The sequence below is a fragment of the Saccostrea echinata genome, unplaced genomic scaffold (assembly GCF_033153115.1).
Source record: "Saccostrea echinata isolate AGI-Se365-2 ecotype Australia unplaced genomic scaffold, CSIRO_AGI_Sech_v1 ptg000024l, whole genome shotgun sequence".
Taxonomy (NCBI): domain Eukaryota; kingdom Metazoa; phylum Mollusca; class Bivalvia; order Ostreida; family Ostreidae; genus Saccostrea; species Saccostrea echinata.
The window spans coordinates 1,081,522-1,098,609 of record NW_026889773.1 but is presented as its reverse complement, the minus strand read 5'-3'; the positions used below and the strand labels follow the sequence as shown (position 1 = coordinate 1,098,609).

Below are 17,088 nucleotides of genomic sequence, written 5' to 3'. Positions count from 1 at the left end.
AACTTTTTATGATTTTATTTATCATTTTTATGTGAAAAATGATGACAGAAGTAAGATATAAGTTGATAAGTGTATATAGCAAACAATAACAATTGGAAGCTAATAATTAACAGCTACAGAAATCAAGCAAATTTTACGTTTGATAATTACGTGTATTCCCATGTTTGAGGATAATCTTGTGAGCATCTGATAAGTCCTGTCTATACCCTTGGAAAATACTGTATTAGACAAGAAGAATTCCGTATCCAAAGTGAAACATGATGGTATAATATTTCTAGAGTTTCTCACTCTCCAAATCCCAACCGTACAGTTTGCTTTACATTTATTATGAAGAATGTAATAAAAACAAATATAAGGAGGCCTGGACAAATTAACCAACAGATCCACTTAAAAATATAAGATATGATTTTTATAGCCATTAACTATTATTTAGTAAAGAAAAATATTCAAGTTATAATATTTAACACAATTTCCTATATTTTTATACAGAGCTCTACTTTCCCAGGAAGTTTAATGGTATACAAATAGTAGTGACCACCGAGTCCTCTTAAAGATATAGAAGAAAAATGATTTCTGTATGTGAATTACAGTGGATCACAGTAGACTATAATAGAAATGCAACACATAGCAATGTACTCTCTAAGTTTATTTTGGTTTCTCCAGTTTTTGGTGAATTTTACACAAATGACTCCATATGTCCCGTTTCTATGAATGTATTCTCACACAAGAATACATCTTCCATTCTGAAGCTCCATCCCCTTGAAAGCACTAATATCATGAAAATTATCACACTTATGCAGTATTCACTAACAAGCATTTCACTACACAATAAACTGGTACAAGCAATTTTGACTTCCAGTGATACGCTAAGGAAAACAAGACCCATGGGCCACAATGCTCACCTGAGTAACTTTGGTCATGCTGGGTTTTTTTTAAATTGCCCTCTTTAATTTGTGCACCAAAATCCAGCCTTAAGGGGACTATGATTTCATCAAAGTTAAATCCACACAACATTTGGATGACTATCAATATGACTAACTTGAATCTTCTGTTCTGGATTTTTTTCTCTGTACACATGCATTGTGTAGAATTTTGATCCATCCCTAACCCAAGGGTTCATTATTTAAAAAATGAATCCACAAACTTTGGAATGTTTTGCTTATAAATGTGATTTAGTGTGGCCTTGCCACTCTTGGTAGTTTTCTTCCTACATACTCTTTGTAAAACTCTGATCCCCATTGAAGCTTCAACCTATTCCAGGGGCCCTGATCTGAACAAACTTAATCTAAACTACCTGCAGATAAGATGCTTGCATATTAATATGATTAATCATGGCTTTGCTGCTTTTGAAAAGAAGATTTTAAAAAATTTCTAAATATTCCTATGTAAAATTTTGATCATCTACTGTGGCCCCACCCTATCCCAAGGGGTCATGATTTGAACAAAATTGTACCAAGGATGCTTCTTTATTAATATGATTAATAATGGCTTTGTTCTTGAGAAAAAGATTTTTAAGATTTTTCCCCCATATATTTTGGTGTAAAACTTTGCTCTCCTTATTGTGGCTCCCCCCCCCCCCCCCTACTCCCAGAGGTCAAGATTTGAACAAAATTGAATCTACACTACGTAATGAAGCTTTCACACAAGTTTCATCTTTTCTGGCATAGTTGTTCCTGAGAAGAGGATTTTTAAAAGATGCCATTTAGTTTCATTAATTCTTAATTATCTCCCTTTCAAAAGGGTGTGGCCCTTCATTTGAACAACTTTGAATTCCCATCACCCAAGGATGCTTTATGGCAAGTTTGGTTAAAATATTGGCCCAGTAATTCTTGAGAAAAAGTTGAAAATGTGAAAAGTTAACAAAGAAAGATGGATGACAGATAAATGGACAAACAGACTGATGCCAGACAAAAGTGATCAGAAATGCTCACTTGAGGTTTCAGCTCAGGTGAGCTAAAATTAAAATGAGTACATAATATTTAAGTACTAAATTTACCGTACTTCCAGTGTGTCTATAATTAAAGTTTTTCTCTTTTTTTTTTTTTGCAATCACTTAAGAATTAAGAATTTTTTTTTACTACAAATACCTTAAACAATATGCTGTATTTTTGAAGTACCAGACATCTGTTACCAATGATAAATGACAATATCGAAAATCTAAAAATCAGACAAGTTTTCTATCAGTAAAACCAGAGTCAGTGTGTCATATTACCCACACACATACACCCCATGAACACCAGGACTGCAGTCAGTTTTCTCCCTTTCATGTCGCCTGTAGTTGGCCCTTGCAAACATCCATTCAGTTTTACCTTTCTCTGTAGTGTCTATAAATCTCTGATATTGACGAAACTTCATTTTCTTCAGGTACCAGGAGTCATATTTATTATAATCGCAAAGTCCTTTGGTTGGATCACAGCCTCTGAACTCTTCTGTATCATTGTTTGTCTGCTGGAGGTTCAAGTTACCAAAATAAGGCATGCTATTGAAGTGTTTTTCACTGCTCTCATCATCATCGTCATCATCATCATCATCATCTTCATAATCATGGAACTTGAATGTAAACTGATTCTGTTTGTTTAGATTTTGTGGGAATCCAGGGCATTCCCATCTCCCAGAAACCAAAATTCCCTCCTGCCATGGTAACAATGTTCCCTGGCAATTTGGATCCATCAACATAAAGTTGTTTAGATGGAAAGACATGGCATTCCACCACCAATCCCACTGACAACTGTACCACATATGATCTGCATCGTACATTTTATCAGCACTAAATCGTTCATCAAAGTCCTCCAGTATGTTAAAGAACTTCTGCCTCTTTTTCATATTCATCTTACAGAATTGGTATTCATGCATCTTTTCAAATCTTCTTTTGATTTTTTGGAATTTTCTGTCTCTCTTCCTCTCAAATCTTTCTGCTTTTCTTTGGTGTTTGGCCCATGGCTTATCATCATCTTTTTCTTCTTGGAATGATCTTCTTCCAGTTCTTGCCTTGAAAAACTTGGAATCTTTTTTGTTCTTCTCTTGGTACATATCATCATTTTGTTTATGCCTTGGATATTTATCTTCTTTATGATTTCTCCAGTGGTGGTTTTTATGTTTGTGTCTTTTCTCTGTGTAGTAATCATCATTCTGTTTGTGTCTTGGATAAGCTCTATGATGTCTTAACCAGTTCCTGGCTCCTTCCAGCTTTGCTGAGATCTTCTGGGCAGCCTCTTCAACATTCATGACTACATTACTTTTTAGCTTTGTAAGAACTGGCTCATTTTTCTTCCAAAGATCTTCAGACATATTTTTCACCTGAAAATACAAATATTTCATATATAAAATCTACTGATATCTGTAATCCTCACTTGTTGTTGACAAATAGCTATTGCAAATCAACTTTAGTTAGCAAACTACTAACTTTCATCATTTTCCTATTATCATGAAAAATTACTTTTGAGACTGAGAGAGGAAAATAAACTCATGAAAGAAATTCACCACAGTGATGTTAAAAGGACAAAGTCAGGGAAGAAAAAAGGCCAGGAAAGCTAAATCTTAGCTGTTCATATATACAGTCAGATCTTTATCTCAAACTCAATGGGACCAAGAAATAACTTAAAGATATCTGAGGACTCAAGATATCCAGGGTAAAATCATCATTGGATACCCACAGGCGATCTTGTCTTTTACTCATCACCCGTGGGCAAAGTCGCTGAAAAATTACTGTATGTAGTTAATATGCATGGGTCATTTGATTGGCTGCTCCACAGAGTCGCGATGACAAATCAACAAATTAAAGTTTACGTTACCTATGTATGTTAGGCAATGACAAAAGATTTTACGTAGTTAACAGATTGCAAATAAATACACACACTGGTGCATTTCGCAGGTACTCCCATATAATTTCCTACTGGTATTTGATTTAAGTGATCTGTACGATTTGTCCTTAATCGTTTTGAAACAAAATTTGCACCTTTTAACGAGCGTCAAGATATTAAGCATAAATAGCAAATGTATTTTCAAAATTGAAGTTCCAATTTTCTGATTGGTTGTCTATAACCCACTGGTGATGAGGAAAAGATGAGATCACCCATGGGTATCCGACAATGGGGTAAAATACTTAAAGAAAAAGGGGTTTGGTTTCCAAATCACTCCAACATATCCATGGTAATTGAGATGTCAGTTTCGAGATATCGAACTTAAACTGTATTTAAGAGCTGAGATTGTAATAAGTGATTCTCCACCTTCCACATACCTGTTTCCATGTGTCCTGAATCTGCTGAGAAACAACTGACACCGAAGCCTTGGTTTTGTTTAAGATCTTGTGCATCGTCTCTCTCCAATCAGTCTTCATACTGGACTGACTGTTTTCCTTCTTGAAATTATTCTCTTCTGATCCTTGGCCCCCAGACCTTGAGTTTGGTTGCTCCTCTGCATTCAGGATACTTTCTGAGCTTGTGTTAGACACATCTTCATCCTCCACTACCTCATCTCCTAAGTCTTCATCCAGAATCTCCACATCCTCTTCAATATCTTCATATCCACACTCCAATGACTCAGATTTTATTTCAGATGAATCTTCCCATACCATTTCCTCTTCAATGTCTTTTATTTTACCAATACCTTCACATTCACCTTCCAAAGGATCCAATTTCAACCCTTTTTCTATGTTTGTTCCTGGATATTCAATGTTTACTTCACTCCCCTGCAACTGTTCAGATTCTTCTGATCGGTCTGCAACATTCTTGTGGTCACCAGAAGGAAATACACCTGGCATTCTATCAATCTTGTTCTCACTTTGGGAAATTTGCTCTGAGCTCCTTTCATTGTTACTATCTTCAATTTTGTCCTCAATATCATTTTTCTCAGAAGATTCAGTAACATGGTAATCAATATCTAAATTATGAGGAAACGGGTGTACGACATCAATGATGCTAACATGTTTTTTATCCCCCTCCCTCTGTCCATCAGAGAGGCTCTCCATATTCTCCTCAGTTTTGACTTCATTGATAGAATCATTCATTTCTTCTTCCATTTCATCATGTTCATTGTCTCGTTTATGTGCACAAGAAGATATTAGTGACCCACTTTTCTGCAGCTCATCATCTAAAATCAAGAAATTGACACAAGTTATATATGTATATGTACATTACAAAAATTTGAAGGGAGTCATTGTTACCTAACAGGTTCTTTTAATTGTCTGCAAGATTCTCAAAAACTTGGAGAATCTAACGAAATGTTAAAAAAGAGCTATTCTGCAGCAAGTAAGAATAAGTTACTTTCTCTGGGGAGTTCAGTTACGTAAATATATTTGGATGCAGGAGATCCTTTTCTCAATTTTCTTAATGTTTGTATATACATGCATAATGTACTGTTGCCAAATGGATTCTAATGTGTTCTTATTGAGAATCTTCCCAATAATGCTTAAAAGAAGGAAGACATACAGTTGAACTTCAGTATCTCTTAACTTAAGCATCTCTTAATTTCGGTGTCTCTTTAACTTCGGTATCTCTTAACTTCAGCATCTCTTAACTTTAGCATCTCTTAACTTAAGCAGCTCTTAACTTCGGCATCAATTAACTTCGGCATCACTTAACTTTGGCATCACTTAACTTCAATATCTCTTAACTTCAGTATCTCTTAACTTCGGCATCACTTAACTTCGGTATCTCTTAACTTTGGTATCTCTTAACTTCGGTATCTCTTAACTTCAGTATCTCTTAACTTCAGTATAACTTTAGCATCTCTTAACTTTAGTATCTCTTCACTTAAGCATCTCTTTAACTTCAGTATCTCTTAACTTCCGTATCTTGAACACCATGGATATGTCAAAGTGAGGTGGAAGTCCCAACTGCCTTCTCTTTATGTATTTTAACTAGGGATGGCAACAGTTAAAGATTAATCAGTCAGAAAAATCTTAGTTAGTTAGAATATTCATAACCGGTTAGTTGATGCTCTTTGCAGTATATGTACTTTTCAAATAATATTTTTATCTTTTAAAATTAAAACTGATAAATATGTAATGCAGAAAGCGACCAATTAATACTCAAAACACCGCCCACTGTAAAAACAATAATTTATTCATTGTTACCCTGAATACTAACCCCTATACTAAAAGAAAATTCTACCATTTTTGCTTTATTAATTTCATTAATTATCAATTATTAAGTTCAAACTGATTCGACTAAACTACGGAATCAAATAACTCATCTGAAAACATAGACATATCAGGGTTTGACATTAACTTTTATGAGTACTAGACCAGTCGGGCTACTTCCCATAATTTTTACTAGTCCTGACCATCAAATCACTAGCCCTGATAAAACTTGGAAATATGGAAATAACGAACAAAAACGAACAGATAACGAATCTGCTAGTTATAATCATGACAATGAAAAAAGTTTTGAAACCATACTTAATAATAAATATTTTGACAGACTGTTCTATAAGTCGCAGGCCACTGAATCGGGATTAGTGGGACATGCGAATATTATATGCCTTAAAGAACATTCACTGAACTTTAATAAAATAATTACCCTAAATATAAATAATTAAAGAATATATTCATACAAATTGATACTGAACTGTAAAAGCTTGATTCAATCACGACTTGTCTATTACAGCAGGGCTAAAATAGCGATTGTGTCATGTGAGGAAGTTTTCTTAAAGCTGAACACGATTCTTAATAGGAATTTGTCTGCCATATTCGATTGTTTTCTCGCTATATCTGAGGGCCCGTATATAAAGCCGCTCACTTAGTCACTGTTCAGTGTAAACAGTCGACACAGGTGTAGATGGACGTATGCTACACAACGCTCGGTGGCGACAAAAAGTAACTGTGTACTTCTTTTACTGCAGGAGAGTAATACAAAAGAAACTTACAGCAGTTGCACAGGTCAGTGCAGTACACAAACAAACACAAATACACGTAACTGCAATAAAATGTAAACAAAGGTAATGGAAGAAAACCAGCTCGAACACATGTTGCCATTCCACGCCGATACCCATGACAATAAAGCAGTCAGGTGTAGCGAATGCGAAGGGTATACCCCGGTTCTGATATCGTAGATAGTATTATCGAAAATGGCCTATTTACTAGTCATGTTCAGCTTTAAACAGAGCGATGGCTGTGTTTACAATCAAACATATAAGACAATTTCTTTAAAAACTTTGTAGTATATTTATTTGAAAGACTCAAATGAGGGTTAATATTTATTTCATCCACACAACCAGTGGGTCTAGTTCACAAACATTTTACAAGACAGGACCACTCATTTACTAGACTGGGTCGGTTGGACGTGCCTTAGTGTCAAACCCTGCATATTTATATCAACAAAAAATGGCTAAAATTAAGTATTAAGTACAATACAGCAAAATTACACTAAATCTAATGCAATGTTTATATCAATTGGTCTTCATGACATCATAAACATTCTTTCATATCAAGCTTTATGTTTAAAACATAAAATCCTAGTGTTTAGAACTGTTTCTTATGACCTTTTAAGTCCAATGTCATGCCCTAATCTGGACACATTAAAACTCAGACTTAATTTACCTAACAGTTTACCTTCTTCATTCCCTGGGTGTGATCCATACTTCAAACTTCCTACCAATTTCTTCAAGTCTTCATTTTCATGCTGCAACTTGTTCACTTCTAATTTGAGTTCCAAGTTTTTCTTGTTAGCTGTTCTTTTTTCCTCCTCTGCAGATGTCACAATAGAACTATACCTCAGTTTCATCACCTCTGAACGAAGGTCAACAACTTCATTTTGAGCCTTGTTTGCCTCTTTCTTCAGTGCAATGTTTTCTACAGTTAACTTTTCCACATCCTGCAGGAACAACATAGATTTTGATCTCTAAACATACAACTTGCTATAAAGATCATAATTCATTGATTTCAAAGAAAATATATAATGTTTGTGCTCAGGATTAAAGTGATTAATACTTTCTAAGTAACTTTTAGTCTATGACTAAATTCTTTTGCTGACTTGGCTGAACATTTATAGATGAAATATAAGTAAAATCCTTTGTTAACATGTGAAGTATATCAATGATGAGACAAATTACCTCCATATCAAATTGGCAGTGTCCATCTTCATCAATGTTGACAGACATTTCTCTTAAGTTCATGTTGACAAATCTCTCCTTGGCAGTTCCTAAAAGTTTTGCACATTTTATTGTATAACAATATATTTCTAGATTTTAAAAATATGATTGGATTGGGCAGCAGGCAATGCCTATTGCACCCTTTCCATTTAAAACCATTTAAAACATGTAATAGTATACACTTATCCACTGGCTGTGAGTGGGATAGCTCTTTTATCAAACCCGCGACAGGAACTATTCCCCAAGGGCTTGCCCGAGGGGAATAGTTCCTGTCAAGGGTTTGATGAAAGAGCTATCCCACTCACAGCCAGTGGATAAGCGTTTTATTATACTGATGTATATCATAATTTCTGAGGGTTGGATTTACCTGATACTACAGTTCTATAGTAAAAACATGAAAAAAAATTATAAAAGTCTTGAACAAGTATCTGGAATAAGATAACACTGCTAGAATGAGCTGAAATCCTGATGACGTCACAATGCTACTGAAGTCAGGATGACATCATAAGTCTATAGATTGATTACAGGAAATCAAAATTGGCGGCAAAAATTGCATGAAAATTTTCCGAGGGGTGGATAGCAAAAACTATACCCCGGGGTATAGCTTTGCTATGTGTGGAAATTTTTAGACTATAAAGATAGTTATTTTACCTTCTTAACTTTATATAGGAAACATTTTAACAGAAGTATAATAATTATAGCTAACACACGATGCCGTCATGGAAATTACCGTTTTTCAGCAACCTACAAAATAGGCGAATGTGGATATCAAAGACTTATTCTGGTCTAGTTACATCACATAGATAAATGAAGTGCCAACAGACATGGGTCAGACTGTATTTCCCATTTTCAATGCCATGAGCGTAAAATTTTGATTATCACTGTTGATAATTTTGGCCAAATTTTGTGCAAGTTAAGGCATTCTGCATGGTGGCCCTATCAGCATCAATCCTTTATCATTACACACATGGAAAATGGAGTGGTCCTTATCTTGAAAAAATATGAATTTTACACCAATAATCAAAATTAATAATTTTGAGAAGTTCTGATGAAATTGAGGTTTTTCACAGGATGCCAAAAATTTGAGGTAAATCTTAAAAGATAGAAAAATAGACAAAAACAGAAAAGAGGGTGTATTTTGATAAGAAATCTCTTAAAGTGAACAAACACTCATCACAAACTACTTTTTCTGCAGGAATAATAAGCCCAAGTAAACAATACACTGTACTTCTAAGCTTAACCTGTACACTGTGCCAAAATCTGATGCAATAAAATATGAAAATATATAAGGGGTAGTACTACAATACTCACCAATAGCATGACCAATGCCTAGACCAACAGCAATAGAAATCACCACAACCATCACTAAGTTCAAGGTCACATTGACGGTTGGATTAGGTCTAAATACATATTGTCTGATGAGGTTGTTTTCAGCCATTAGGTCACTGATGTCAACATTGGACAGTGTGGAGAAATCATCGCTGTGACGATCATCACTCCGGTCACTCTCAATGCGATCATCCTGCTCGTCTGCCATTTCTGGGGATGACTCAGTATCTGGGTCATCTATAAATATTAATTAGAGATAACTGAATCATGTTTGAATTAATAGCTACCTTTATTCCATGAGTTAATGAAACAATAGGCCACAGGCCTCAACAGTCACCTGACTTTAGAATTATACAATAATGGACTCTTTCCATGGTTTGTTATTTACCAGAAAATTATCAATATTGACCTTGGCAAAGCTGATTTTGTAAGAGGCATCCCTGCTCACCATAACCATGCACTTTTTTTTTTTTGCTAAATATCCATGGACGAGAAGATTTTCAAAGAGTTAATGCATTTTCACTATACATTTATAAGTAATAGAGCCCAGCTCTACACCAGAACCCCTGACTATGGGGCTAAGAATTTTACAATTTTGGAAGAGGCATCTTTGCTCATCATAATCATGCAACTAGTTTGTCTACTAAATAAACTAAATAAACAGGAGTGGAGAAGAAGCTTTTAAAAGAATTTATGCATAAGAAAAGGATTTATGCATATTCATTACATAATCAATAGAGCCCCATCCTAACTCCTGAACCCCTGATCCTGGGGCAAGAATTTCACAATTTCCATAGAGGGCTCAATGCTTATTATAATCATGCCAACAGATTGCTTGTTTGATATCTAGGAGTAAAGAAGATTTTTGAAGATTGCATTAATTTTGATCGTTTTAGCCCCACCTCTCAGGCCCCAGTGAGAAAGAAACCATGATATTCATATTTTTCATTCCTCTTTACCCATAGATGCTATATACCAAAATTGGTTGATATTGGTTCAAATGGTAATGGATGACTGACAATGACAGACAAAAACATATAGCAATAGGTCACTTGAGTATGTCTCAGATGATTAAGAACTAGATAATGCACCTTGGGGAACTCCAAGAAACATAAAGTCCTCCTCCTCCTCTCTTGACCCTTGATCCACCCCTCCATTTTCAATGAAAGGAGGAGGATTAAGTGGTTCCTGGTCTTCTGTGCATGGAGCCTCCAAAACCTGGAAACTCTGCATGGGACCATTTTCTCCTGCCTGCAAGCTCTGCAGAAAGATAATTCAGACTCTGAATATTTATTTTTAAGCTACTTGCAATCAGGTCCATTATATTATTGTTTTAAAAACGTTCTTCTGAAGTGACAGAAGGATGAATTCATGCCTGAAAAAAGTAACTTACATTCTGTATTTCTTCTTCAGCTAGTTCTTCAACTGTCTCCTTTTCTCCTTTGTTTGGACAATTTTCAGCTTTCTCCTGTATCAAGAACATAACACATTAAATCTTAAAGCACCAGTTTTAGCATTGATATTCTAATGAGCAATTAACGTAAATCCAGTGAAGTTCATTTCTAGCATGCATAATAAATAAGCTGATCTAAAAGAGAGAGAGAGAATTAAGAAAGGAGAATCACATTTAACCTTTTGAGGATCAGGAATGGTCTCAAAGTCCCTTTCCTCCTCACTAGGTGTTAACAACCCTGACGACAAAAAAGAGAGATCCTGTGACTTGGGAAATTTAGATTTTGACTTCTTACGTCTCTTCAGATTCCCTTGATCTCTGTCTTGGTGGTGGTCAGATTCATCAGATTCTGTCAGAGAATCTGTGCAGGGAAAATTACAATTTCCTTATGCATAAAGTACAAATTCAGTATACAGATTAATAAAAGATCAAGCATAGATTTTATAGCCCAAAATATACTTTGAAAACAGGTAAATACTCGGTATAATAAAATATTGCTCTGAAATTAGCTACTGATTCTGGCAAAAATTTGATCAACTTGTATGTGGGTCAATAGCAAATTCCTCCAAAATAATCTGTAAGCGGACCAACTTATATGTGAGTATATATGGTATTCATTAAAACTTTTTACAGTATTACAATCAATGGATTAAGGAAACCTTTTTCTTTACTCCTTAGCCTTAGAACAAGGTATGATCCAGATGTGGGAGAAGGTAAAAGTGGCTCCTGAATTGACTCCAAAGACTGAGGGTCACTGGTATCCATAGTGACAACCTCAATTGAACTTTCAGAGGTCTCACTCTGGTTATCATCAGAACTCTGCAGAAGATGAACACAGTTTAATATTAAACATGAAGTAAGAGATACACTAAACCACCACTATGTACATCTTCACAAGCCAAGACTTTTAAGTCTGCTACACTTCCTATAAACCCCTGGCAGATTACACAACCAAACCTGACCGACATTAGCATTAGCTTCTGGGCATACTGAATTTGAACTCTCTATTCCAATTAGGTAACAGCTTACAATGTGCAGCCCATGGTATTTTAAAATTTTAAATGAATAAAACAATCAAAAAATTCCATAAAATCAATCTTTTATTTTGTTATAATTACCTGTTACATAGGTAAAAGACTTAAATGATGAGATCATAACTGTTTATGGAATCTGACAAGTGAAAATGAAAAAAAATTGCTACAAAATGTTGGTCAAGATGGCATGGAAACATGCAAATTGTAAAATGGGTGTTAATAGAATGTGATTCATATGGAATTAAAGTGTATTAAATCAGGCATCGTCTCAAGCCACGGTCTGGAGTCCACATATAGTTCTCTCCTACCCATAGCTACTTGATCACAAAAAGTGTCGTAATCTATATTTATGCCTCTACGAGTATTGTGACGTCATTTTCAGCCAATGACAATTAATATTTGTTTCCATCGCAATTGATATCAACGATTGACACGAACAGTATACAAGAAATTTTTTGTATCCTTTGATTGGGTATTGAAAGGTCGCGTCAAAGTTCATTATCCGACTATGCTTTACTCACATTGGTCAATATTTTAATGAGGTACAAAATATTCTCTTCTCATTCAACCACAGCCAGAATGGGAGAGATCATACATTTTGGCCGTGGTTTGCAACAATGTAAATCAGGTAATTTAGTCTTTTTTAATCCAGAGGGCTTTTTTTTTAATGTTTTCTAATTTACTTTAGGTAATAAATCATCTGCTAATTTATATTTATCAATTATTTTTTTTATGGATCTAAGATAAGCAGCCATGCACAAATCAGTCAGCCTTTCCTCTGTTACTTGACAACATCACGGAATATACCAGTAGAGCAATTGCTATTCATAATGCCATGTTCACTGAATAATGTTTTTTATTCCTTAAACAACCAACTAGAAAAGAGATGAAGCAAGTACAAGGATGTATATATAGCAACAAGTACAGGGAGTGGCAAATGAGTTACATGTGGATATTCGTCAGTTGTTCTGAACATGATGTAATGTGACATGGTAGCTGTCTTTTCATCAGTTTGAAGGGTTTAGCTTGGCAAAAATAAAATACTGGCTATAGTTCTAGTTGCATAATCTGCCTAAAGCCTTTGGTTTGGGATGACGTGAGGATCAATTCATTCAGTAAAATGATATACATGTACATCTGTCGTCATTTATTGCTGCATTAAAATATTTCAACATGGACATACCTCCAAACTTCTTCCTTCTTTATCTACAAACTCCCAGCCACTGCTACTTGAGCTACTTTCAGCCATCATCAGATATCTGTAAAAGGTCAATTCTAGTATGTTATACATCACCAGTTCTTAGATACTTCTTGTTTTCTACCCTTCAGATAAATGACCTTTTCCAAGCAACAAGGCTCATGAGAGTCAAACAGGTGCTTATGCCCAGTTTCTGTGGTGCTAAGCAGATGAGAGTCGATGGGACGCCAGTCCATTACAGGTTAACCCCTTACATAAGCCGGTACCCATTGCATCTGGGTGGACTGAGAAAAATGCAGATAAAATGCTTTGTCTAAGGACACAACACCAAGTGCCCACAGTGGGGCTTGAACCATGCAGTGACCTTTGGGTTACTGGCCAAACCCTATGACCACAGAGCCATGAGCTCCACTTGAGCCACTTATACTTGCAAGTCACCAGTTTTTAGACCCTTCTTGTTTACTACCCTTAGCATGATAAAATTATCGAAGATCAATATTAACCCATTTTTAGCAAAAACAGATCAGACAGGTTCAATAGTCAGTGGCCAGATAGCTCAGTCGGAAGAGCGCCTGGCTAGATATTCTGTGGGGCCTGGGTTCGAATCTTTATATCTTGATCCATCGCATTTTTCTCCTCCACAGTTATACCAGTGAAGAGTAGGGCTGTCACGAGTACCCGAAATAACCGAGAACCACGGTACAAGTTGTTCGGTTCGGTTTCGGTTCCATTTTTCCGGATTTCGGTTCGGGGCTGGTTTATATATTAGAGTCTGTTCAATACAAAAATGGCGTCGAAATCAAAGGAATGATGGCGATAACAGTGATAAATAAACATTACAGTCAACTGAAATCTACTTCTTTCCATGACAAAACACTTGTCACGGAAGTATTAGATAATTATCAAAACGAGCAGGAATAGTCAGGTTGTGGCTAATTGTAGGTCAAGTAGTTCTACACACTGATGTCTAGACGTTCGCATGGTTAAGACTTGTTTTCAATGTAAATTTAATGTAACAAATAAAGATTTTTCAAGTTAAATTCATGAAATTAAGGTTTAAATAAGGTTTACACAGATGTGAATAACCGAACCGAAAAACCCGAAACCGAACCAAAAATTTACAGAACCGACCTGACCTGAAGAAATTTTGGAACCATGACAGCCCTAGTGAAGAGCCTGGGTTTGTCCATTTGTCATGCCCCCCTCCCAATTATTTTATCAGAGTATACTTTACTATAGAAAACAAAGCTACCCCCACCCCCGCAGGAGGGAAAAACTCTGTGGCCAGATGAGTTTTGCTGTAGGCCAGCTTGTTCAGTTGGCAGAGCATGGGATCTTATTACTGGTGTTTCAGAGGGCTCGGGTTGAAATCCCAGTCTGGTTCTCCTTGTCAGTTACATTAACAAACCCCAGAGTGTATAATTTAGGTCCTTCCTAAATCTTAGATAACATTGAGAGTGTTACACATAATATTTACAGATTGGCAACTGGGCTGACAAGTTTAACCAGCAGGACAAATTTGACCGACTGGCAGACAGACTGACAAACAGTACGGTTTCATATCAAAACAAATTAATATACAAATCCATCTCTACTTTTTATACACTGTTCATTAAGAAATTATAACATAAAAGAATTCTGCAAACTAACTTTCAATGTGTCTTTCATCAGACACATAAATGTTAACGTTACTTACATTTTATTCGATGTAACATCACTTACAAACTCATAAACGTGGAAAAAATAAGCTTATTAACAGAAACTTTACCTGGAGTATCAGTGTGTCATCTCATGTGTCGTTACCAACCATGCAACCTTCTTATTACAGTTGTAAGACAGCAAAATGTCCAAAATATTTATCAACAAATGTCACGTGACATATAGTTAGTTTCGCATTCCATCGTAAATATTGATTTCATGGGGAAATTCTGAAATTTAGAATGTCGATAATAATGTGCCTTGACGTCTCATAAATATAAAAAAAGTTTATTATTGTCTTAATATTTCAGTCCAACTCTTGCACAAAGTTTTGACTGAGGATTTCTCAAGCCAATCAAGTTTCGACCAATTTTACACTCGCCTCTTGGTTTCACCGAATGAGTTTTGCGCGGGAAATGTTCGATTAGGCCGTACAGCAGACCTTGCTTTAATAGGTCTATGATTTAGGTTTATGATTACACCATGTAAGAGTATTTTCGTGTGAACACATTTATCGATAAAGCAATGTAAACAACAACCAGTGAGCTTTACGAGCGTAGCTGCCTGGGTTGGTTGGCCTTGACCCCCCCTCCCCCAAAAAATGCCAGCGTATATATTACTATTAAAAAAAAAAAAAAAAAAAAAAAGACAAGCCAAAATTAATTTGTGTCCGGCCCCTTAATAGTTTTGTCAGTATATAATATACATATAAAGAAAACAATGATAATTTACATATGCATATATGTGTCCCCTCAAACATGTCTATAAATTTTTTCAGTTGCTTGATAGATTGTGCCCCCATCCTCTACCCCCCCCCCCTCCAAACTGAAATTGCTCGCTTCCCTCATGAAGCTCACTGGTGGTTGTTTACATTGCTGTATTGATAAAACTGCTGACTCCTGTGGTGTGAAAGACTTTAACACAAATTACACAAGGCCATCATTAAAAATATTTTTGTTTCCCCTAACCCGACCCTAAAATTTCAAGTTGGGTAGGTAGGTAGGTGAATTATTTATTTTTTTTTTTTTCTCACAGCAATTTTGAAAATACATTCTGAAAAATTGAATAATATCTTTATAAATAAGAAAGAACAAAAGAAACCGAATTTTTAACCGAATATCATACAAATGAAGCAACATGTATGGTAAATTATTCACAAATATTCAATTATTCATTTGAACTTGTGCAATATCTCAGGCCAGAGTAAATTTATTGAAATCGAATACATGTATTTTTAAAAAAGACAAGATTCACAAATACTCAACCATCGGACATCCCAGTATATTTTTCAAACCTACTATCATCTTCGAGTACTTACACAGATAAAATGTTAAGGGCCTCGCGTGGCGCAGTGATTCTATAGTGTTTCGTTTTGGAGTCACGACGTAATTCAGGAGCTCATTCTAAGTGACTCACAGATCCCTTCGTGGGACGTGGAAACTGGTCAGTCGAGTGAGACCGTAAAAAACGTAGGTCCAGTGTTGCAATATACATGTAGATGTTGACACGAAAAAGCTCCCTTACTGCAGTGACATTTTTTGAGATGCATACACAAGGTGGGCCCCTCATCTGCTCATGAGGCAGGCTTTGCCATGCTTGCTACGTACGCTAATTTGAGAAGACACATTTGTAAATACCATTTTAACACTCATTAGTCATGATGTATTTAATTCACGAAATGTTTCAAGAGTGTAGAATTCTAATAAGTTAACGATATCCACATGAATATAGGACTCTGGAGATGCAGGTCTTCGGGTAGTGGTGTACAGCTACTTCTCCAAGGCTAGTGGGGATATATACGTCCAGACGAGAAGTCTGGGAACCATGCACCTACATGTAGTTCGCCAGTGGGTTAATTCAAGGACAAGCTTTGTTGCGTGGAGAGGAAAGGGTTTGTGAACAGGGGGCTTCTCACTCATATTTAAAAAAAGAAAAAGAAATTAAAGATATTTAGTAGCAATAAAAAAAAATGACAAGAAATTATCATTTACAAATATTTTTTACTCCATTTTAAGGACATACGCAACGTACCTTACCTACTGATAATTTTTCAAGATATTCTTAATTCAAGATTATATAGTCCCAGATGTTCGTAGACAAAAAATCAACATGCATTACCAGGGGTTTTGAAAAAATATCGATTGATGAAAATTCTTGTATAATTCAAAGAAAAATATACAAAAAATTCTAAACATATATTCTAGATGTTTTGTTTATCCAAACTTGTTTTAGAAAAAGTGTTCAACAGCATATATAGACATTAAAATGCAGCACAGAGTTCCTTTAAG

At 35.5% G+C, this 17,088-nt stretch overlaps 1 protein-coding gene across 1 annotated transcript; it reads right to left on the bottom strand.

The window, feature by feature from the left end:
• On the bottom strand, positions 1-14,957 carry LOC133191732 (uncharacterized). The gene is made up of 11 exons (XM_061327468.1): positions 14,871-14,957; positions 13,088-13,163; positions 11,530-11,689; positions 11,050-11,231; positions 10,811-10,885; positions 10,509-10,677; positions 9,400-9,654; positions 8,050-8,138; positions 7,538-7,811; positions 4,238-5,088; positions 1-3,297 (listed from the first exon to the last, which is right to left on the bottom strand). Exons 2-11 carry the CDS (start codon positions 13,154-13,156, stop codon positions 2,209-2,211), a joined length of 3,213 nt encoding a protein of 1,070 aa, XP_061183452.1. The 5' UTR covers positions 13,157-13,163; positions 14,871-14,957; the 3' UTR covers positions 1-2,208.
• Positions 14,958-17,088: the final 2,131 nt, after the last annotated feature.